Source organism: Gopherus flavomarginatus, chromosome 23 (genome assembly GCF_025201925.1).
Source record: "Gopherus flavomarginatus isolate rGopFla2 chromosome 23, rGopFla2.mat.asm, whole genome shotgun sequence".
Taxonomy (NCBI): Eukaryota; Metazoa; Chordata; order Testudines; family Testudinidae; genus Gopherus; species Gopherus flavomarginatus.
Window position 1 is genome coordinate 15,652,858 of NC_066639.1, and position 22,659 is coordinate 15,675,516.

At 69.0% G+C, this 22,659-nt stretch overlaps 2 protein-coding genes and 1 long non-coding RNA gene across 6 annotated transcripts; 1 reads left to right on the plus strand and 2 right to left on the minus strand.

Annotated features, from left to right (window-relative positions):
- Positions 1-320: 320 nt before the first annotated feature.
- GPS2 (G protein pathway suppressor 2) lies at positions 321-8,560 on the plus strand. Of its 3 annotated transcripts, XM_050933245.1 has the most exons (11): positions 321-465; positions 2,566-2,675; positions 3,522-3,634; positions 3,881-3,960; positions 4,339-4,421; positions 4,518-4,683; positions 4,761-4,847; positions 7,258-7,337; positions 8,071-8,166; positions 8,251-8,310; positions 8,390-8,560. In XM_050933245.1, exons 1-11 carry the CDS (start codon positions 372-374, stop codon positions 8,471-8,473), a joined length of 1,053 nt encoding a protein of 350 aa, XP_050789202.1. In that variant the 5' UTR covers positions 321-371; the 3' UTR covers positions 8,474-8,560. The 3 variants fall into 3 exon arrangements, with proteins under 3 accessions (XP_050789202.1, XP_050789203.1, XP_050789204.1); XM_050933246.1 differs by lacking the exon at positions 8,251-8,310; XM_050933247.1 differs by lacking the exon at positions 4,761-4,847.
- Positions 8,561-8,619: 59 nt separating this feature from the next.
- LOC127039529 (uncharacterized) lies at positions 8,620-10,399 on the minus strand. Its single transcript, XR_007771108.1, has 3 exons — positions 9,923-10,399; positions 8,751-8,987; positions 8,620-8,688 (listed from the first exon to the last, which is right to left on the minus strand). It is a non-coding gene; the product is annotated as an uncharacterized LOC127039529 (long non-coding RNA).
- Positions 10,400-11,823: 1,424 nt separating this feature from the next.
- Positions 11,824-21,421, minus strand: EIF5A (eukaryotic translation initiation factor 5A). 2 transcript variants are annotated; one of them, XM_050933366.1, is made up of 7 exons: positions 21,314-21,353; positions 16,094-16,142; positions 13,772-13,957; positions 13,567-13,671; positions 13,342-13,473; positions 12,873-12,946; positions 11,824-12,701 (listed from the first exon to the last, which is right to left on the minus strand). In XM_050933366.1, exons 3-6 carry the CDS (start codon positions 13,934-13,936, stop codon positions 12,884-12,886), a joined length of 465 nt encoding a protein of 154 aa, XP_050789323.1. In that variant the 5' UTR covers positions 13,937-13,957; positions 16,094-16,142; positions 21,314-21,353; the 3' UTR covers positions 11,824-12,701; positions 12,873-12,883. The 2 variants fall into 2 exon arrangements, with proteins under 2 accessions (XP_050789323.1, XP_050789322.1); XM_050933365.1 differs by lacking the exon at positions 16,094-16,142 and having other exon boundaries at positions 21,314-21,421.
- Between the last annotated feature and the right edge of the window lie 1,238 nt (positions 21,422-22,659).

Genomic DNA, 22,659 nt, shown 5'->3' on the forward strand with positions numbered 1-22,659 from the left:
GGCCGTTCCCCACCCCCAGCGCCCTGGGCGGGGGGAGGAGTCGGGATCCCACTACTGCCACCACTGGGCAAGGGGCGGAGCCTCGTTCTCAGACGGGCGGGGGGGGGGGGCAGGCGGGCTCCCTGGGAAGCGCGAGGAAGGGGGCGGGGCCGCGCCTCGCTGTCATCCGTCTCGCGCTGGGGCCTCGCTCTGAGCCGGCACCCGGGGGCGGAGTCTCGGCTGGCGGGGCGGGGCCGAGCCTCGCTGTGAGCTGGCTGCAGGGGAAGGGGCGGGGCCCAGCCTCGTTGTCGGGGAGGGGCAGAGGCCGCGCGCCGGCGCGTGCCCCGGAAGCGGAAGCGCGGGGCGGGGGCGGGGCCCGGCGCGCAGCGAAGATGCCGGCGCTGCTGGAGCGGCCCAAGCTCTCCTCGGCCATGGCGCGCGCCCTGCACCGCCACGTCATGGTGGAGCGCGAGCGCAAGCGGCAGGGTGAGCCCCGCCCCTCCGTCTCCCGGCAACGCCGCCCGCCGCCCCTGGGGGCGGGGCCTGAGTCAGCCACGCCCCCACCCGGGACCCCGCCCCCAGGGACCCCCACACCCCTCCCCCACCCGGGGCCCCTCCCCCCTCTGCCCCCAGGGACCCGCCCACCTGGGACCCCCCCACACCCCTCCCCCACTGGGACCCCTCCCCCCTCTGCCCCCAGGGACCCCCCCACACCCCTCCCCCACCCGGGATCCCTCCCCCCTCTGCCCCCTGGGACCCCCTCACTCCCCTCCCCCACCGGGACCCCCTCCCCCCCAGTGCCCCCAGGGACCCCCCCACACCCCTCCCCCACCCGGGACCCCGCCCCCAGGGACCCCCACACCCCTCCCCCACCCAGGGACCCCCCCACCCGGGCCCCCACCCGGGACCCCTCCCCCCTCTGCCCCCTGGGACCCCCCCACCCGGGACCCCTCCCCCCCACTGCCCCCAGGGACCCCCCCGCCCCCACCCAGGACCCCTCCCCCCTCTGCCCCCTGGGACCCCCCACCCAGGACCCCTCCCCCAGGGACCCCCCCACACCCCTCCCCCCTCTGCCCCCAAGGATCCCCACCCGGGACCCCTCCCCCAGGGACCCCCACGTTTCCCCCACCCGGGACCCCCCTCCCCCCATAGTGCTCCCAGGGACCCCTCCACACACCCCTCCCCCAGGAACCCCCCCTACACCTCTCCCCCACCCTGGACCCCCTCCTCCCACCATACTGACCCCAGGGACCCCCCCTCCACCCATAGTGCCCCAGGGATCCCCCCCCAAACTGCTCCCCCACCCAGGACCCCCTCTCCCCATAGTGCCCCTGGGACCCCCAAAACCCCTTCCCCCACCTGGGCCACTCCATACTGCCCCAGGCCCCCCAACTCCCAGCCCTCCCCTCCATCAGGGACCCCGCAGCCCCCCCAATGTCCTATTGCCCCAGGGTACCCCCACCCGGGACCCCCCTCGGCTCCTCCATGCACCGTACTGCCCGAGGGACCCCCCCAGCCCCTTCTATGCTCCCTCATAAACCCTTCCCCCACGGACCCCCCAGCACCCCCACATCCTACTGTCCCCAGGTTACCCCCCAACTCCTCCCCCATCATACTGACCCAGGGACCCCCCCCTAAAACTCCTCCACATGTCCTACTGCCCCCTGCGGCACCCCCCCAACCTCCCCAGTACCTCACAGCCCCCCCCCCGTCCTGCCCCAGGGACCCCCGTGTCCTGATTCCTTCCCCACCCCACGTCCTCCCAAGTACCGGGGAGACGGCCCCCTCGCAGCCCCGAACCACAACACACGGGAGGGGGGGGTGGCCAGTCTCCTCCGCTTTCAGCAGGGGCCCCCGGGGCCGCCCCCCCAAGCCCCCCACCCCCACAGGACCGGTTTAAATCCCCCTTCCAAGCCCGACCTGGGGGCTTGTAACGAACCGGAGGCGCTAACGAGGCCACGGGCCGGAGCGACGTCTTTTCTAATTAAACACAAAAGGGAGGGGGGGTGTTGTAAAGCCTGACGCACACAGACCCCCCCCACGGGCAGCCGTTCGCCCCGGCTTGGCCACAGAGTCGGAACGAAATTTTGCCGCTTTCGTTTCGGAAGGGACCCGTTTGCGACCCACGGGCCGGGGGGGGGGGGGGCGCAGCCTCGGTTTCCCCTTTCCAACGAGGCCCCCGCCTGCCGGGGAGAATGGCTTAGGGGTCGGCGGATGCCAGAACCGGGGGGGGCAAACCCCACACTCGGCCGGGATGGGACGAAAGGGGAGGCCCCTGGTTCGCCTCGAATTCGGTTTCCCTCCGAAGCAGGTTTCTGCTTTTTTCGTCCTTGTTAGTTTCTCCCGCTGGCTCTTAAAATGGGGTTCCCCTCCCGTGCCCCCCACAACCTCTATGGGGCCCCCCCACAGACCCCTCGACGCGTCAAAACTTTTTGCTACTTTCCAGCCCGAATTGGCCCTGTTTTAGGGTGAACCCCCCCCTCTCCCTGCCCCGTTTCGCAGCCCCTCAGGGTGGGTGTTTGCGGGGGGGCTGTGGATCCGATTCCCCCCCTCGGCCCCGGCCTGACCCCGGCTGTGTCCCCGCAGAGGAGGAGGAGGTGGACAAGATGATGGAGCAGAAGATGAAGGAAGAGCAGGAACGACGCCGGAAGAAGGAGATGGAGGAACGCATGTCGCTGGAGGAGACCAAAGAGCAGGTGGCGGGGGCGCCGGTCCCCCCCCCCACCGCCCCCCCCGGTCCTCCTGGGGTGGGGGGTTGTGAGCCGGGCAGGGGAGGGGGGTCTGGGCTCCCCTGGTTCACAGTCCGACATCGGTGATGCCCCAGTTCGCAGCACCATCCCCCCCGTCCCCCCGTGTCGGGGTCCCCAGGCCCTGCCCTTGGAGAGGGGCTCCCCGGATCCCAGCCCCCCAGCAATGGGTCTCCAGGCCCTGTCCTCGGGGAGGGGCTCCCCCAGATCCCAGCCCGCCTCCCCAGCAATGGGTGTCTGAGCCCTGCCCTCGGGGAGGGGCTCCCCAGGATCCCAGCCCCCCCCAGCAATGGGTGTCTGAGCCCTGCCCTCGGGGAGGGGCTCCCCCAGATCCCAGCCCCCCAGCAATGGGTATCCGGGCCCTGCCCTCAGGGAGGGGCTCCCCTGGATCCCAACCCCCCCAGCAATGGGTGTCTGAGCCCTGCTGTCGGGGAGGGGCTCCCCCGGATCCCAGCCCCCCAGCAATGGGTGTCTGAGCCCTGCCGTCGGGGAGGGGCTCCCCAGGATCCCAGCCGCCCCGCAGCAATGGGTGTTTGGGCCCTGCCCTCAGGGAGGGGCTCCCCCGGATCCCAGCCCCCCAGCAATGGGTGTCTGGGCCCTGCCCTCAGGGAGGGGCTCCCCCGGATCCCAGCCTCCCCGCAGCAATGGGTGTTTGGGCCCTGCCCTTGGGGAGGGGCTCCCCCAGATCCCAATCCCCGGCCCTCAGGAATGGGTTTCCAGGTCCTGCCCTCGGGGAGGGGTCCTCCCAGATCCCAGCCCCCCATCTCACGCTGCCCCACTTCCCCCCCCCCCCAGATCTGTAAGCTGGGGGAAAGGCTGCAGGCTTTACAAGAGGAGAAGCATCAGCTTTTCCTGCAGCTGAAGAAGGTGCTGCATGAGGAGGAGAAGCGCCGGCGCAAGGAGCAGAGGTGAGGGGGGAGCAGGGTGGGGGTCCTGTCCAGGCTCGGGGGGGGTGGGGAGGGTCATGTCCAGGCTCAGGGGACCACCAGAGATCGCTGGGATAAAGTGCGAAGTGGGCAGGGGTGGGGAGAGGTGACTGTTAAGCTGGGGAACTCCCTGCTGCAGTGATTTTGCATGGGTGGCAGGGCTGACTTGGGGGGGGAGATGGGGCAGGGGGCCCCATGCCAGCCTCTTCTCTCTCTTCACCCCTACAGCGACTTGACAACGCTGACGGCGGCAGCCTATCAGCAGGGCATGGTCGCGCACGCCGGGACCCACATCCTCAACATGCAGGGTATGGGGTTGGGGGGTGGGACCTGAGGGCAGAGGAGGATTAGGGGTGATGGGAAGGATCGGGGGGCTGTGAGGGTGACAGCGAGGTGCGGGGGGATCAGAGAGGCTGTTGGGGTGATGGGGAGGCTGGGGGGGGTAACGGAGTTTGGAGGGGTGGGGAAGGGGCTGGGGGGTAACAGGGAGGTCGGGGAAGGATCAGGGAGGCAGTTGGGGAGGCCGGGCTGGGGGGGTGAAGGATCGGGGACTGGCAGGAGGCAGGGGGTTGGAGGAGTCGGGGGGCTGCGAGGTAGCCCAGGGCAGGTAGGGGGTGGCAGCAGTCCTGGGGGGGGGCCACGAGTGTGGGACACGCCCCCCCCGGTTCACCTCGGTCTCTCGGCAGGGAGCCCCGGGGGGCACAGCCGGGCCGGGACACTGATATCGGCCGACCGGAGCAAGCAGATCTTCGCGCCCCCTGTGATCACGGTGAGTGTCGGGGGGCCGGGGGTGTGGGGGGAGCCGGATCCCCTCCAGGAGGGGGGGGTTCGCTGTGGGGCTGCTGACCCCCCCTCTGTCTCACAGACGCGGCACTTTGCCACCCAGCCGGCCTTCGCGCCTGGCACCCCGGAGCACGGGCAGTACCAGAGCGGGCAGGCCGGGCACAGCCCCTATGCCGTGGGGCAGGGCCAGCACTTCGCCCCGGGCCAGGCCGTGCCCGTCAGCTACGCCGGCAGCCAGCCCATCCGCGGTGAGTCGGGGCCCGCCGGGGGGGGAGCGGGGGGCCGGGCCGGGGCACAGCGCTGACCCCCAATCTCTGCCCCACAGGCCCCTCGGCCTTCCCCGCAATGCAGTACCTGTCGCAGCAGCCGCCGGGGTTCGCGCTCCACGGGCACTTCCCCCCCGCCCAGCCAGGTGAGACCCCCCCCGGCCACGTGAGACCGCCCCCCCCAACGCCTGCTCCCCCGCCCTGGCCACGTGAGACCCCCACCCAAACACCTGCTCCCCTGCCTGGCCGTATGAGACCCCCCCCGGCCACGTGAGACCGCCCCCCCAACGCCTGCTCCCCTGCCTGGCCGTGTGAGACCCCCCCCGACACCTCCCCCGTCTGGCCGCGTGAGACCCCCCCCAACACCTGCTCCCCCCCCCGGCCATGTGAGACCGCCCTCCCCCAACACCTGCTCCCCCGCCTGGCCGTGTGAGACCCCCCCCCGACACCTCCCCCGCCTGGCCGTGTGAGACCCCCCCTCCAACACCTGCTCCCCCACCTGGCAGTGTGAGACCGCCCCCCCAACACCTGCTCCCCCGCCTGGCCGTGTGAGACCCCCCCCGACACCTCCCCCGCCTGGCCACTGGAGACCCCCTTCCCGCCAGCGTTAGCCCCCCCCAACAACCGTGCCCCCGCCTGGCCCGAACCCCCCAGTGCCCCTCACCCGCCTGGCCGGGAGTGACCCCTCGACACCTCTTCTCCCCGCCGGCCAGGAGAGACCCTGAGTCTGCCCCGAGACGGAGCCGTGCCCCCCCTCGTCCTTCTGGTTCCGAGCCCCCCGGCCCCCCCCTCGCCCTTCTGGTTCCAAGCCCCCCGCCACTGAGCCCTGCTCCCCCCCTGCCCCCCCTCACCCTTCTGGTTCCGAGCCCCCCGGCACTGAGCCCTGCTCCCTCCCCTGCCCCCCTCGCCCTTCTGGTTCCGAGCCCCCCGGCACTGAGCCCTGCCCCCCCCTCCTGCCCCCCCTCACCCTTCTGGTTCCGAGCCCCCCGGCACTGAGCCCTGCTCCCTCCCCTGCCCCCCCTCGCCCTTCTGGTTCCGAGCCCCCCGGCACTGAGCCCTGCCCCCCCCTCCTGCCCCCCCTCACCCTTCTGGTTCCGAGCCCCCCGGCACTGAGCCCTGCTCCCTCCCCTGCCCCCCCTCGCCCTTCTGGTTCCGAGCCCCCCGGCACTGAGCCCTGCTCCCCCCCCTGCCCCCCCTCGCCCTTCTGGTTCCGAGCCCCCCGCCACTGAGCCCTGCTCCCCCCCCTGCCCCCCCTCACCCTTCTGGTTCCGAGCCCCCCGGCACTGAGCCCTGCTCCCCCCCCTGCCCCCCCCTCACCCTTCTGGTTCCGAGCCCCCCAGCACTGAGCCCTGCCCCCCCCCCCGCTCCCCTAACCCTTCTGGTTCCAAGCCCCCCGGCCCCCCCTCACCCTTCTGGTTCCGAGCCCCCCAGCACTGAGCCCTGCCCCCCCCCCTCCGGCCCCCCCCTCACCCTTCTGGTTCCGAGCCCCCCAGCACTGAGCCCTACCCCCCGCTCCTGCCCCCCCTCACCCTTCTGGTTCCGAGCCCCCCGGCACTGAGCCCTACCCCCCCCCGGCCCCCCCTCACCCTTCTGGTTCCGAGCCCCCCAGCACTGAGCCCTGCCCCCCCCCCCTGCTCCCCTCACCCTTCTGGTTCCAAGCCCCCCGGCTCCCCCTCACCCTTCTGGTTCCGAGCCTCCCGGCACTGAGCCCTGCCCCCCCCCTCCTGCCCCCCCTCACCCTTCTGGTTCCGAGCCCCCCAGCACTGAGCCCTGCCCCCCCCCCCCCCTGCCCCCCCTCACCCTTCTGGTTCCGAGCCCCCCGGCACTGAGCCCTGCCCCCCCCCGCTCCCCTCACCCTTCTGGTTCCGAGCCCCCCGGCACTGAGCCCTGCCCCCCCCGCCCCCCCTCACCCTTCTGGTTCCGAGCCCCTCGGCACGGAGCCCTGCCCCCCCCCCCCGCCCCCCCCTCACCCTTCTGGTTCCGAGCCCCCCGGCCCCCCCTCACCCTTCTGGTTCCGAGCCCCCCGGCCCCCCCTCACCCTTCTGGTTCCGAGCCCCCCGGCACAGAGCCCTGCCCCCCCCCCTCCTGCCCCCCCTCACCCTTCTGGTTCCGAGCCCCCCGGCACTGAGCCCTGCCCCCGCCTCCCGCCCCCCCTCACCCTTCTGGTTCCGAGCCCCCCGGCACTGAGCCCTGCCCCCCCTCACCCTTCTGGTTCCGAGCCCCCCGGCACTGAGCCCTGCCCCCCCCTCCCGCCCCCCGCCCCACCCTCCCCCTTCTGGTTCCGAGCCCCCCGGCACTGAGCCCTGCCCCCCCTCACCCTTCTGGTTCCGAGCCCCCCGGCACTGAGCCCTGCCCCCCCCTCCCGCCCACCCTCCCCCTTCAGGTTCCGAGCCCCCCGGCACCGAGCCCTGCCCCCCCCCGGCGCCCCCTCACCCTTCTGGTTCCGAGCCCCCCGGCACTGAGCCCTGCCCCCCGCTGCCCCCCCTCACCCTTCTGGTTCCGAGCCCCCCGGCACTGAGCCCTGCCCCCCTCCCCCCCCGGTTTTCTGTGTCTCAGGTTTCATCCCCCCCAGCACAACCATCCCCCTGCAGAAGCAACTGGAACATGCGAACCAGCAGTCCGGCTTCACTGACTCGGTGAGTGTCCTGGAGCCCGTCCCCTCTAGGGGGCGCCGGCTCCCACCCGCAGGGCCCGTCCCCTCTAGGGGGCGCCGGCTCCCACCCGCAGGGCCTGTCCCCTCTGGGGGGTGCCGTCTCCCACCCGGCCCCAGGGCAGGGACTGGCTGGCTCAGGGGGGCGGGGAATGGGGCAGGGGCCTGTCCCCTCTAGGGGGCGCCGTCTCCCACCCGGCCCCAGGGCAGGGACTGGCTGGCTCAGGGGGGCGGGGAATGGGGCAGGGGCCTGTCCCCTCTAGGGGGCGCCGTCTCCCACCCGGCCCCAGGGCAGGGACTGGCTGGCTCAGGGGGGCGGGGAATGGGGCAGGGGCCTGTCCCCTCTAGGGGGCACCGGCTCCCACCCGGCCCCAGGGCAGGGACTGGCTGGCTCGGGGGCGGGGAATGGGGCAGGGGCCTGTCCCCTCTAGGGGGCGCCGGCTCCCACCCGACCCCAGGGCAGGGACTGGCTGGCTCAGGGGGGCGGGGAATGGGGCAGGGGCCTGTCCCCTCTAGGGGGCGCCGGCTCCCACCCGGCCCCAGGGTGGGGACTGGCTGGCTCAGGGGGGCGGGGAATGGGGCAGGGGCCTGTCCCCTCTAGGGGGCGCCAGCTCCCACCCGGCCCCAGGGCAGGGACTGGCTGGCTCAGGGTGGGAAATGGGGCCTGGGGCCTCTGCCCTGGGGGGGTCTCTCCCCTAACACTGCTCCTGTCTCCGCAGGCGACCCTCCGCCCGATGCACCCCCAGGCCCTGCACCCCAACCAGACCCTGCTGCCCAGCCCCCAAATCCCCGTCCAGATGCAGCCGGCCAGCAAGGTGTGTGACCCTCACCCCACCCCCACCGTTCTCCGGGGGCCAGGCCCCCCACCTCTCTAACTCACCCATCTTTGCTCCCCACAGTCTGGCCTGGCCTCGCCCGGGAGCTTCCCGCACGGCTCCACCCCCCAGCAGCCCCACACGGTGAGTGGGGGCCGGGTGACCCTGGCGGGGGGGGTGTAAGGGTTCCCCTTGTTAACCCTCGTCTGTCTGTCTCTTGCAGTCGGGTTTCCCTGCCAGCGGCCAGCCGGCCTCGCGTCACCCCTTCATCCAGCACGCCCAGGGCCAGCGCTTCTACCACAAGTGAGCCCCCGCCCGGCCTGCGGGGCGCCCAGCTCTGGGGAGGGGCCCGTGCCTCCCCCCCCCCCCAATAAATGGGGAGCCTCCAGTTGCAGCGTGTGGTCTCTGGACATTGTAGGGGGGGGAAGGGGTAGGGAGGGAACTGCTGTGTGACCGAGGGATGGTCAGACACCGCCCCCCCCAGCTTCTCTGCTGTGCCTGGCCCTCCCCACTGGGTGTCACCTCCTGCCCTGGCATGTAACTCCGCCCCCTGGGTGAGTCTGGCTCTGCCCCGTGTCTGTCACATCCTGCCCTGGCATGTAACTCCGCCCCCTGGGAGTGCCTGGCCCCGCCCCCTGGCTGTCACATCCTGCCCTGGCACGTAACTCCGGCCCCTGGGTGAGTCTGGCCCCGCCCCCTGGCTGTCACAGCCTGCCCTGGCACATAACTCCACCCCCTGGGTGTGTCTGGCTCTGCCCCGCGTCTGTCACAGCCTGCCCTGGCATGTAACTCCGCCCCCTGGGAGTGCCTGGCCCTGCCCCCTGGCTGTCACATCCTGTCCTGGCATGTAACTCCACCCCCTGGGTGTGTCTGGCCCCACCCCGTCTGTCACATCCTGCCCTGGCATGTAACTCCGCCCCCTGGGAGTGCCTGGCCCTGCGCCCTGGCTGTCACATCCTGCCCTGGCATGTAACTCCGCCCCCTGGGTGTGTCTGGTCCCAGCCCCCGTCTCTCACATCCTGCCCTGGCACATAACTCCGCCCCCTGGGTGTGTCTGGTCCCACCCCTCGTCTCTCACATCCTGCCCTGGCACGTAAATCCGCCCCCTGGGTGGGTGTGGCCCCACCCCCCCATCTCACATCTTGCCCTGGCACATAACTCCGCCCCTGGGTGTGTCTGGCCCCACCCCATCTCACATCCTGCCCTGGCACGTAACTCCACCCCCTGGGTGTGTGTGGCCCCACCCCATCTCACATCCTGCCCTGGCATGTAACTCCACCCCCCATCTCTCACATCCTGCCCTGGCACGTAACTCTGCCCCCTGGGTGGGTGTGGCCCCACCCCCCATCTCTCACATCCTGCCCTGGCACATAACTCCGCCCCCTGGGTGTGTCTGGTCCCACCCCTCGTCTCTCACATCCTGCCCTGGCACATAACTCCGCCCCCTGGGTGTGTCTGGTCCCACCCCTCGTCTCTCACATCCTGCCCTGGCACGTAAATCCGCCCCCTGGGTGGGTGTGGCCCCACCCCCCCATCTCACATCTTGCCCTGGCACGTAACTCCGCCCCTGGGTGTGTCTGGCCCCACCCCATCTCACATCCTGCCCTGGCACGTAACTCCACCCCCTGGGTGTGTGTGGCCCCACCCCATCTCACATCCTGCCCTGGCATGTAACTCCACCCCCCATCTCTCACATCCTGCCCTGGCACGTAACTCTGCCCCCTGGGTGGGTGTGGCCCCACCCCCCATCTCTCACATCCTGCCCTGGCACATAACTCCGCCCCCTGGGTGTGTCTGGCCCCACCCCCCGTCTCTCACATCCTGCCCTGGCACGTAACTCCGCCCCCTGGGTGTGTCTGGCCCCACCCCCCGTCTCTCACATCCTGCCCTGGCACATAACTCCACCCCCTGGGTGTGTCTGGCCCCACCCCCTGTCTCTCACATCCTGCCCTGGCACGTAACTCCACCCCCTGGGTGTGTCTGGGCCCGCCCCCTGTCTGTCACATCCTGCCCTGGCACATAACTCCACCCCCTGGGTGTGTCTGGGCCCGCCCCCCATCTCTCACATCCTGCCCTGGCACGTAACTCCGCCCCCTGGGTGTGTCTGGCCCTGCCCCGTCTCTCACATCCTGCCCTGGCACGTAACTCCGCCCCCTGGGTGTGTCTGGCCCCGCCCCCTGTCTCTCCCATCCTGCCCTGGCATGTAACTCCGCCCCCTGGGTGTGTCTGGCCCCACCCCGTCTGTCACCTCCTGCCCTGGCACATAACTCCACCCCCTGGGTGTGTCTGGCCCCATCCCCCGTCTCTCACACCCTGCCCTGGCACATAACTCCGCCCCCTGGGTGTGTCTGGCCCCGCCCCCTGTCTCTCCCATCCTGCCCTGGCATGTAACTCCGCCCCCTGGGTGTGTCTGGCCCCACCCCATCTCACATCCTGCCCTGGCATGTAACTCCGCCCCCTGGGTGTGTGTGGCCCCACCCCGTCTGTCACCTCCTGCCCTGGCACATAACTCCACCCCCTGGGTGTGTCTGGCCCCGCCCCCTGGCTGTCACATCCTGCCCTGCCACATAACTCCACCCCCTGGGTGTGTCTGGCCCCACCCCCTGTCCCTCACATCCTGCCCTGGCACGTAACTCCGCCCCCTGGATGTGTCTGGCCCCACCCCGTCTCTCACATCCTGCCCTGGCACGTAACTCCACCCCCTGGGTGTGTCTGGCCCCACCCCGTCTCTCACATCCTGCCCTGGCACGTAACTCCGCCCCCTGGGTGTGTGTGGCCCCACCCCCTGTCTCTCACATCCTGCCCTGGCACGTAACTCCGCCCCCTGGATGTGTCTGGCCCCACCCCCTGTCTGTCACCTCCTGCCCTGGCACATAACTCCACCCCCTGGGTGTGTCTGGCCCCACCCCGTCTCTCACATCCTGCCCTGGCACATAACTCCACCCCCTGGGAGTGTATGGCCCCACCCCCTGTCTGTCACATCCTGCCCTGGCATGTAACTACACCCCATCCCCCCCTGCTTGCAGCTGCTGCCCTGAGAGAGCCCCCAGCACCAGCTGGGAACAGGAAGGAGCCAATGGCTACCCAGGCCTCTAGGGGGCGCTACCTCTGCTGGAGCTCGCCCCTGCAGCCCAGGGCTCTTCACGGGCCCCGGGAGGTAAACCGCCTCCAGCCCCGAGCCAGGGCCGCCCGTGCCGCTCACTCACCGGCTGTGATTCTGAGGCAGGAATTGCCCCCACACTCAGCCTGGCACCACCCCGGTGGATTTTCCACCAGTGGCTGCAGCAGCCCCCCCCCCGCGAGGGAGAGAAGAGACATCCCCTTTGGCCCCATCGAACCCTAGGGCTTTGAGCTCCTCCTCCAGCCAAACTCAGGGGGCACCATGGGCCAGACACCCCCCCCCCCAAAAAAACCAAGGCCCCTGCTTGTGCTAGGTACTGCCCAGCACCCCCCCCCCCAAATCACACCAGCCGTGAGAGACACCCCCCCATGGTGCAGGCTGCATGGCCCCCCATGAGATCAGGGGCAGAGAGGGGAGCAGGCCCCATGTTAGGACAGGAAGTGAACACCCCACAGTGGGAGAGGAGATGGAGAGACAGCAGGGTTCCCCCCCGCTCCCCCCCAGAGCAGGTCGCAGCAGGAGACATGACCCACAGCTTCGTATTAAACTCCTTTTATTGAGGCTGATTAACAAAGGGGGGGCCGTGACCCCTTGACAGCAGGGTGGGGGGGTAATCCTGGAGAAGGGGGCAAGAGAAGGGGGGCTAGTGAGTGACCAAGGACACCCCCCCTTTGCCCACACCCCGAGAACTCCAGCAGGGAGGCAACAGAGGGTGCTGGGGCAGGGGGAGCAGCTCCACCTCCTCAGCCAGGCGGGCCCCATCCTCCAAACAGTGGGGTGGACAGGGGGCCCTTTTAGAGTGAGGGGCAGCGCCAGAACAGGGGCATCGCCCCGGCAACAGCTGCCCCACAGCTGGGGGGGGACAACAGGAAGCAGACACTTCAGGGTCATCTCAGCCAATGAGTAGGCAGCAGGATACTGTGCCCCCCCCCCCCCCATCACTCACTAGCCTTTTTGATCTAGGAGAGGCTAAACAAGGGGGGGCCTGCAGGGGGAGGGGGCAGAGTCTTTTCTGCTGGGGTTGGGGCACCCCCCCCCCCACAGAGGGGCCTGAGATCTGCAGGGACTTTGGGGGGCTCTGAGACCCACAATGGCCAGGTTTGGGGGGGGCCATTCCAAAAAATGCTTGGGGGGCTTCCCACCCCACTTCTGTCAATTTCTCTCCCGCCCCTTTAAATAATCCCCCCCCTTCGCACCCATGTAGTGTTCCAAGCACCCGGGGGGGGGGGGGCAGGGGGGAGAGATCAGCTTCCAGAACCAAACAAAAAGACCAACTTAAAAGGATTTTTGTTCTGTGGGTTTAATTCCCCCCCGGGGGGGGCTGGGGGGGTAAGGGGGGGCTGAGCCACATGGAGCCGGTTTTGGGGGGGGTTGCAATTCTCTCTGGTTCGTAGTAAAAGTTGCTGCCGCTGCCCTGGAAAAGGAAGGAGCAGTTATGGGGGGGCACTACCTAGCCCTGCCCCCCCAACCCTTGCCAAACCCCCACCCCACCCCCGCAGCAGCCAGGCTTGGCTAGCAAGACCCAGAAGTGGCTAGTGCTTTCAGGTCTGGGGGTCCAGGTTCCACCCCGCCCCCCGGCACCCACCTGTGCTTCCTTTATTTAGCCATAGCTTTGATGGCGACAGCAGCTTCCTCGGTCATGGCGGACAGCACAGTGATCTGGGGGGAGAGGGGAGGAGGCGTCAGGGGGCCACACTTGGTAAGATCCTGCCCCCCCCCGCTCCCTTCCGGGGGGGGGTCGCTAGATGCTACTGGGGCAAAAGGCCCTGAGTTCTAGTCCTAGCTGGTGGGGTGACTCCAGGCAAGTCACCAAGCACCCCTCCGTGCCTCAGTTTCCCCATCATGGGGCTAGCGTTGCCGAGCGCCTCCGCGAGGTGTTTGAGATCTGCTGCTGGAAGACCCGGGGTCACGGCTCAGCCCTCGGAGTGACGCTGCCTGAGTTTGCCGAGAGCCTGAGCCCGTTGCCGAGACTGAGTCGCACTGGGCAGCAAAGGGGTGTTAATGCCCCGCCCCTTGGACCCGGGGGGAGCCCCCCACCAGCACTGCCCCCTTACCAGGATCTCTTCTCCGCAGTCGTATTTCTGCTCGATCTCTTTGCCCAGGTCGCCCTCGGGCAGACGCAGGTCCTCCCGCACGTCCCCGCTGTCCTGGAGGAGGGACAGGTACCCATCCTGGATCCCGATCAGCTGCAAGGCATGATGGGGGGCCCTCAGCGGCACCGCAGGGAAGGGGTTCAGCTGCCCCCCATCCGCTTGGCACCCCAGGGTACCCCCCCTTACCTGGAAGTCGTTTCTCTTGATGTTGGGCACGTCCATGTTGTGGGTGGAAGGGCAGATATCTTCGTATTTCTTCCCGGTGAAGATGTCGATGCCGACCAGGTGCACCTGGGGGGAGGCGGGACAGAGTCAGCCTGGGAGCTGGGGGGGAGCCGCCCCACAGTGCCCCCCGCCCCCTGGGGCGACCCACGGCGGCAGAGCCCCATACCTTGGCGTGCCCGTGCTTGCCGGTCTTGGAGGTGGACATCTCGACGATCTTGCAGGGACGCCCCTTGAGCACCACGAACCCGTTTTTGCGCAGGGCCGAGCACTGCATGGGGAAGGTGGCGGAGGCCCCGGCGTCGCCGGTCTCGAAGTCCAGGTCATCGGCCATGGTGATCGGGCGTGAGAGGAACTGCCGGGGGGCAGGGACCAGGCGGGTTATGGTGGCACCCAGAGACCCCAGCTGAGATCTGGGCCCCCCCCACTCCCCCAGCAAACCAAGGCTTAGGGACCCCTCCCCTCAAATCTAGGGCCCACCCCCTCACACCAGAGCTGATGACCCCTTCCCCCCATCACACCAGGGCTTACACAGCCCCCCTCCCTCCAAATCTGGGCCCCCCCAATCACACCAGGGCTTATGCAGACTCTGCCCTCCCCCAGAGATCTGGGTCCCCCACCGCACCAGGGGCTCCACAGACCCCTCCCCACCACAGTGGGGTGGCACAAACCCCTCCCCCCCCAAAGCTGGGGCCCATCCCATGACCCCAGGGTGGACACAGACCAGAGGCTCCACAGACCCCTCCCCACCAAGATCTGCCCCCCCCTCACACTAGGGGTTACGCAGACCCTTCTGCCCAGAGATGATCCCCCCCCCCACACACACACACACACACTAATGTTCTGCCCCGCTCCACAACAAGAGACACTCCCTGTCCCGGAGCACCTAACCAGACACAGGGAGTGGAACAACACTTGATCAACAATCAGCCCCCCCCTCCAGGCAAGGGGTAACCTAGAGCCCCCCCAGATCCAGCCACTGCTCCCTCAACATGGGCCTGGCTGGGTTCAGACCCTCCTCCGCTCCCCCCGCGACCTCGGAGGCACTAGAATACAGAGGGGGCAGGGAGGGGGGCCTGGCACGGTGACTCCGCCTCGAGCCTGCCAGGGGCCAGCGCACCAGGCTGCAGCCAGCTCTGGGGAGAGGCGGCAGCGGGCGAGGACAGGACAGAAACACCAGGGCCACTGCAGCTCCTGGGTCTGAAAGGGGTCGGGAGTGAGGGGCACCAGCAGAGCTGGGAGGGGGGGGGGCAGGGGGCTGCAGGTCAGGAGTGAGGGGCACCAGCAGAGCTGGGGGGGGGGGCAGGGGGCTGCAGCAGAGCTGGGGGGGGGGCACCGGCAGAATTGGGGGAGGAAAGGAAACCCAGGCCAGGCTAGCAGGGGGAAAGGAAGTCCAGGCCGGGCTAGCAGGGGGCTAACCGGGAGGGGGGGGAGGAAGCCCAGGCCGGACTAGCAGGGGGCTAACAGCAGGTGGAGGGGAAGGAAGCCCAGGCCGGGCTAGCAGGGGGCTAACACACTGGAGCCCACAGCAGCGCTGGTTTACAGAAGGACTTGACTCCCAACTCCCCCCCACAGCCACCCAGTGAGTGCAGCAGCCGCCCCCTCCTGGCCAGCAGGGCCGGGTGCCCGGTAGCCCCGGCCATTGGGAAGCAGGGCCAGGGCCAGCACACATGGCAGCTGGGGAAATCTCCCCAGCAGCCCCAGGGGATTTCCCCTCCCCCAGGGAGCCCCAGCCACAGGGCAGACGGCCAGGAGCCAGCCAGGGGCACCAGCCTGGGGACGGGCTACTGGCTACCTCTTAGGGCACAAGAACCCAGGAGTCCTGCTTCACAGCCCCTCCTCCTTAGGGGGAGAGTGGGGACTGGTGGTTAGAGCGGGGGGCAGGGAGCCAGGACTCCTGGGTTCTCTCCCCGGCTCTGGGAGGGGAGTGAGGGCTGGTGGTTAGAGCTGGGGGGCTGGGATCCAGGACTCCTGGGTTCTCTTCCCAGCTCTGAGAAAACCCCCTATTAGGGCCGTTCAGAGACTCCTGGTGCCTCTGTTTGAGGTGACTCCCAGCACCTGTTCTCCGGCTCTGCTCCAAACTCCACCTCAGTCAGATACAAACACCCCCCCCCAAAAGCAAGTCAGGGCATGGGGTGAGGGCCTGGATCCCACCCCCCCCCCCCGGCATGGGGGCGGGGACCAGATGACTCAGCCCTGACCTAGGTTCAAGCAGAGCGGAGCGAGGAGGCCAGGTCTGCTTGCCAAGCGCGATGACAGGCCAGAAACGGCTCCACGAGGCCGGTTACAGAGCAGGCAAGTTCCCCGCAGGGCCCGCTAGCCACGAGGGGGGGGCTGTTCCTCCCCCGCTGAGGCAGGCGGCTGGGTCGGTTAACGGTTCCCGAGGGCACCAGATCGGGGACAGGCTTTTCCGTTTCCGTTTCATTACCGGCTCAGCCGCCGCCCCACTCCCACCCATAACTGATTAGCACAACTGCTCCCCATAGCTCACGCAGGGTGACAGCCGGGCCGCGGCTCCACACACGTGCTTCCGTCTGCAGCTGGGGGGGAGGCAGGAAAAAAAAAAACTCCGGCAGCTGAGAAATCGGTGAAAAAAGTTCCTGCCCCGAGCGCTGGGGAAGGAACCAGGCCGGCTCGGTGGCTCGGGCAGCTCCCTCCCACACGCCACATGCAGAGCTGGGGCCCTCCCTGCCCCACGGCTCTGCCCTATGCGTCATCCGGGGGCCACTCACCCATCGCTCTCCTGCACCCCAGAGCCGGGGAACTCTTCCAAGGGCCACTCCACATTGGTCTGCCACTACAACCCACCTAGGCCAGGGTACAGCCCCCCTTGCACCCCTCAAACCGCCTAGAGGCTATAGCCCCAAAACCCTGCTGCAGATTCCAGGCTGCCTCAGTTTCCCCCTCCTCACTCCAGAGGCCTCGATGACATGATTACAACAGACCTCCCCCCCAGCACAGAAGGGAGCCGTGACTCCCCCAAGAAGGGGGGGTCTAAGACACGATGCAGGTCCAGGCACCCCCATTCTCTCGACCCAGAGTCTCTTTTAAGCAATGCAGGCCCAGCCACCAGCACTCAGGCCCTCTCCCCCCGCCCCCCAATTTCAGTGAAGCGAAGGATCTCCAGACCCATGGGGGGGGCAGGGGGAGGCGGAGATCTTCCTTACAGAGGGAGGCAAGTGTCTCCCCCATCTATTCCCCACCCCCCCTTAATGTCTTCACCTCACGGTCCTGACCTCACTCCCTGAACCCCAGTTCTTCCCCCCAGAGGCTTCTCCAGATCTCCCAGGCAGCCCTCTCCAGGGGAACTCCTCCCACACCCCAACAGGGGTTCCCCCCACGCCCAACCCCTCCCTGGAGATGGCCAGCTCAGTCCCCACAGCCACCCCCCCAATTCTCCTTCCCTAGGGGGATCCCACCCACCCCCAAACCCCTCTATCCTATAGGGGAAAACCAGATATCACCTCCAATCCCTCACCCTGCTAAGGGGACCCCTCCCCCAAATCCTCCTCACTCTAGGGCAACCCACGGTCCCCCTCACCCCCTTTAATTTCCTCCACAGCAAGGCAAAAGCCATTGAGAACCCCTCCCCTCTGTGCCCCACTCTAAGGAGACCCAAGCCCCCCACCTTCCTCATCCCCTCCCCACTCTGCCCCCACAAGGGGCCCCATTAGCTAATCCTCTGTCAGGGGATCCAAGGGCCTCCTCCCCCCACAGCTAACCAGATCTCATTCCTCCCAAGGGGGACCCCACCAGACCCCATCACCCCAAACCCCTTCCCTTAGGAGGACCCATAGTCCTCCCCTCAGCAGGACCCCTATCTCCCCTTCTTCCTGCCCCGCCAGGAGGAACCAAGGGCCACCAACCAGATCGCTGCTTCTCCCTCCCCATGAGGCCCACCTTCCCATCCCCCACAGCAAGACCCCTCCCCATTCCCAGGGGAACCCAAACTCCCCCTCCATGCTTCCTTCGCCTCCAGGGGGTAGGCAACCTCCCCAGCCTCAGGGAACCCCACTAGCCCTCGGGGACCCCAGCCCACCCCTCGAGCTCTCAGGGGACCCCAACTCCCCTCATCCCACTCCAAGCCCCCCCATAGCCCTCAGGGGACCCCAACCCCCCTCAGCCTCCTCCACTAGCCCTCAGCCCCCACAGTCCCCCCCCACTAGCCCTTAGGGGACCCCAACCCCACCTCAGCCCATTCCCAACCCCCCTCAGGCCACCCCCAACCCTCCTTCTAGCCCTTAGGGGACCCCAACCCCCTCAGCCTCCCTACTAGCCCTCAGAACCCCACCTCAGCCCATTCCCAACCCCCCTCATAGCCCTCAGGGGACCCCAACCCCCCTCAGGCCACCCCCAACCCTCCTTCTAGCCCTTAGGGGACCCCAACCCCCTCAGCCCCCCCACTAGCCCACAGAACCCCACCTCAGCCCACTCCCAAGCCGCTCCATAGTCCTCAGGGGACACCAAGCCCGCCAGCCTCCTCCACTAGCCCTCACCCCCCCAGCACCCCTTCTAGCCCTCAGGGGACCCCAACCCCCTCAGCCTCCCCACTGCCCTCAGAAACCCACCTCAGCCCACTCCCGAGCCCCTCCATAGCCCTCAGGGGACCCCAGCCCCCCTCAGCCTCCCCTACTAGCCCTCAGCCCCCCCACTAGCCCTTAAGGGACCCCAACCCCACCTCAGCCCATTCCCAACCCCCCTCAAAGCCCTCGGGGGACCCCAACCCCACCTCAGCCCACTCCAACCCCCCCATAGCCCTCAGGGGACCCCAACCCCACCTCAGGCCACCCCCAGCCCTCCCTCTAGCCCTTAGGGGACCCCAACCCCCTCAGCCTCCCCCACTAGCCATTAGGGGACCCCAACCCTGCCTCAGCTCACTCCCAAGGCCCCCCATAGCCCTCAGGGGACCCCAACCCCCCTCAGCCTCCTCCATTAGCCTTCTGCCCCCACAGTTCCCCCCCCACTAGCCCTTAGGGGACCTCAACCCCACCTCAGCCCATTCCCAACCACCCTCAGGCCACCCTCAACCCTCCCTCTAGCCCTTAGGGGACCCCAACCCCCTCAGCCCCCCCACTAGCCCTCAGAACCCAACCTCAGCCCATTCCCAACCCCCCTCATAGCCCTCAGGGGACCCCAACCCCCCTCAGGCCACCCCCAACCCTCCTTCTAGCCCTTAGGGGACCCCAACCCCCTCAGCCCCCCCCCACTAGCCTGCAGAACCCCACCTCAGCCCACTCCCAAGCCGCTCCATAGCCCTCAGGGGACACCAAGCCCGTCAGCCTCCTCCACTAGCCCTCACCCCCCCAGCACCCCCTCTAGCCCTTAGGGGACCCCAACCTCCTCAACCTCCCCCACTGCCCTCAGAACCCCACCTCAGCCCACTCCCGAGCCCCTCCATAGCCCTCAGGGGACCCCAGCCCCCCTCAGCCTCCCCACTGCCCTCAGCCCCCCCACTAGCCCTTAAGGGACCCCAACCCCACCTCAGCCCATTCCCAACCCCCCTCAAAGCCCTCGGGGGACCCCAACCCCACCTCAGCCCACTCCAACCCCCCCATAGCCCTCAGGGGACCCCAACCCCACCTCAGGCCACCCCCAGCCCTCCCTCTAGCCCTTAGGGGACCCCAACCCCCCTCAGCCTCCCCCACTAGCCATTAGGGGACCCCAACCCTGCCTCAGCTCACTCCCAAGGCCCCCCATAGCCCTCAGGGGACCCCAACCCCCCTCAGCCTCCTCCATTAGCCTTCTGCCCCCACAGTTCCCCCCCCACTAGCCCTTAGGGGACCTCAACCCCACCTCAGCCCATTCCCAACCACCCTCAGGCCACCCTCAACCCTCCCTCTAGCCCTTAGGGGACCCCAACCCCCTCAGCCCCCCCACTAGCCCTCAGAACCCAACCTCAGCCCATTCCCAACCCCCCTCATAGCCCTCAGGGGACCCCAACCCCCCTCAGGCCACCCCCAACCCTCCTTCTAGCCCTTAGGGGACCCCAACCCCCTCAGCCCCCCCCCCACTAGCCTGCAGAACCCCACCTCAGCCCACTCCCAAGCCGCTCCATAGCCCTCAGGGGACACCAAGCCCGTCAGCCTCCTCCACTAGCCCTCACCCCCCCAGCACCCCCTCTAGCCCTTAGGGGACCCCAACCTCCTCAACCTCCCCCACTGCCCTCAGAACCCCACCTCAGCCCACTCCCGAGCCCCTCCATAGCCCTCAGGGGACCCCAGCCCCCCTCAGCCTCCCCTACTAGCCCTCAGCCCCCCCACTAGCCCTTAAGGGACCCCAACCCCACCTCAGCCCATTCCCAACCCCCCTCAAAGCCCTCGGGGGACCCCAACCCCACCTCAGCCCACTCCAACCCCCCCATAGCCCTCAGGGGACCCCAACCCCACCTCAGCCCACTCCCAAGCCGCTCCATAGCCCTCAGGGGACACCAAGCCCGTCAGCCTCCTCCACTAGCCCTCACCCCCCCAGCACCCCCTCTAGCCCTTAGGGGACCCCAACCTCCTCAACCTCCCCCACTGCCCTCAGAACCCCACCTCAGCCCACTCCCGAGCCCCTCCATAGCCCTCAGGGGACCCCAACCCCCCTCAGCCTCCCCCACTAGCCCTTAAGGGACCCCAACCCCACCTCAGCCCACTCCCAACCCCCCCATAGCCCTCAGGGGACCCCAACCCCACCTCAGCCCACTCCCAAGCCCCCTCAAAGCCCTCAGGGGACCCCAACCCCACCTCAGCCCACTCCCAAGCCCCCTCAAAGCCCTCAGGGGACCCCAACCCCCCTCAGCCTCCTCCTCCTCTAGCTCTCAGCCCAGCCCGAGCCCCCCACCAGCCCTTAGGGGACCCCAACCCCACCTCAGCCCATTCCCAACCCCGCTCAAAGCCCTGAGGGGACCCCAACCCCCCTCACAGCCCTCAGAACCCCACTCCCAAGCCCCCCCATAACCCTCAGGGGACCCCAACTCCCCTCAGCCCCCTTCACTAGCCTTCAGCCCACCCCCAGCCCCCCCATAGCCCTCAGGGGACCCCAACCCCACCTCAGCCCATTCCCAACCCCCTCATAGCCCTCAAAACCCCACTCCCAAGCCCCCCCATAACCCTCAGGGGACCCCAACTCCCCTCAGCCTCCTCCACTAGCCTTCAGCCCACCCCCAACCCCCCCATAGCCCTCAGGGGACCCCAACCCCCCTCAGCCCCCTCCACTAGCCCTCAGCCCCCCCACTAGCCCTAAGGGACCCCAACCCCCCTCAGCCTCCTCCTCTAGCCCTCAACCCACCCCCAGCCCCCCACCAGCCCTTAGGGGACCCCAAACCCACCTCAGCCCATTCCCAACCCCCCCATAGCCCTCAGAACCCCACTCCCAAGCCCCCCCCAACCCTCAGGGGACCCCAAACGCCCTCAGCGTCCTCCACTAGCCTTCAGCCCCCCCATAGCCCTCAGGGGACCTCAAACCCACCTCAGCCCACCCCCAGCCCCCCCATAACCCTCAGGGGACCCCAACCCCCCTCAACCCCCACTAGCCATTGGGGGACTCCCACCCCCCCGGCCGGGCCTCTCCACGCGGCGTGGGGCGGGGGGAGGGGCGGGGCGGCCTGGCCTGGCCTCCCTCGCGCGCCGCTCCGACCCCGCACTCCCCGCGCGCGCCAGGGGAGGGGGGAGGGGGAGCGGGTTGCCCCCAACCGCCCCTCGGCCTCGCTCCCGCGCGCACGCGCACTCACCCGACCGCGAGCTCAACCGCCGCCGGGCTTCGCCTGCGCTGTGCTCTGCCTGCTGCAACCCAGCCCGCAGTGCGCACGCGCACTTATGCCGCCCCACACCCAAACGAGGCGGCCCCCCGCCTGACAGCGGCGCGAGGGGAGGGGGGGGGAGACGCCCACGCCGCAGCGCGCCTGCGCCAGAGGGCGCCGCGCCTGCGCAGCTCCGGCCTGCCGGCCCGGCGGCCGTCGCGGCGCAGGCGCGCTCGGGAGAGGGCCGCGCGAGGAGCGGCGAGGCCCCACCCCTCCGCACACGCCGGCCAAGTCGCAGGAGCGCTGCCCGGCCACCAGGCCGACAGTGCGCATGCGCAGAGGATCGCAGCCGGCCCCGGCACACAGACTGGCTCGATGCGCATGCGTACATATGACACCTCGCCTCGTTCCATCCTGCTAGCCATTCAAGGCGCATGCGCATCCGAGAAAACGCCTGCCTCATCGCTTCGCCGCAAAACGCTCCAACGCGCAGGCGCGAAAGCGCCCACCCCTCTCTATTATTACCCCGTGCCCATGCGCCATTCCACCGCGCTGGGGTCTCTACTGAGCATGCGCGCAGGAATCCACGTGCACCCTCTCCCCGACCGTCCACTGCACCCATGCGCACTTCTATCCGCCCCTCCGGCCTGCCCTCCGTCAACCCGTTGGGGGAAACCATAGAGCGGGACCCGGGAGGAGAGAGAGTCGCACCGCCGGGGGACGGGGAAAGAGGCGGCCATCTTGGAAGCCGGGTGGCCGCCATGGTTACCATAGCAACCGTGAAATTGCGCCTCTTTCGTCGTTGCATTTATGCAAATTAGTTAATATTAATGAGGCTAATTTAATAATACAAAATGAACAAGCATCCTGAAAGGATTCGGGGAGCTCTACACCCCCCGCCCCCCCCGAATCAACCCCCGGGGTCACCCCCTCCCCATGGGGTCACCCCGCCCCCTGGGTCTCCACCCTCCCCCGTGGGGTCACCCCGCCCCCTGGGTCTCCCCCCTCCCCTCCCCATAGGGTCACCCCCTCCCCGCCCCCCCAATCATCCCCTCCCCCACAGGGTCACCGTGCCCCCCGGGTCTCCCCCATGGGGTCACCCCCTTCCCCTGGGTCTCCCCCCTCCCCCGTGGGGTCACCCCGCCCCCCTGGGTCTCCCCCCTCCCCGCCCCCCCCAATCATCCCCTCCCCCACGGAGTCACCCCGCCCCCCTGGGTCGCCCCCCTCCCCCATGGGGTCACCCCCTTCCTGCCCCCCCGAATCATCCCCTCCCCATGGGGTCACCCCGCCCCCTGGGTCGCCCCCCTCCCCCATGAGGTCACCCCCGTCCCACTCCC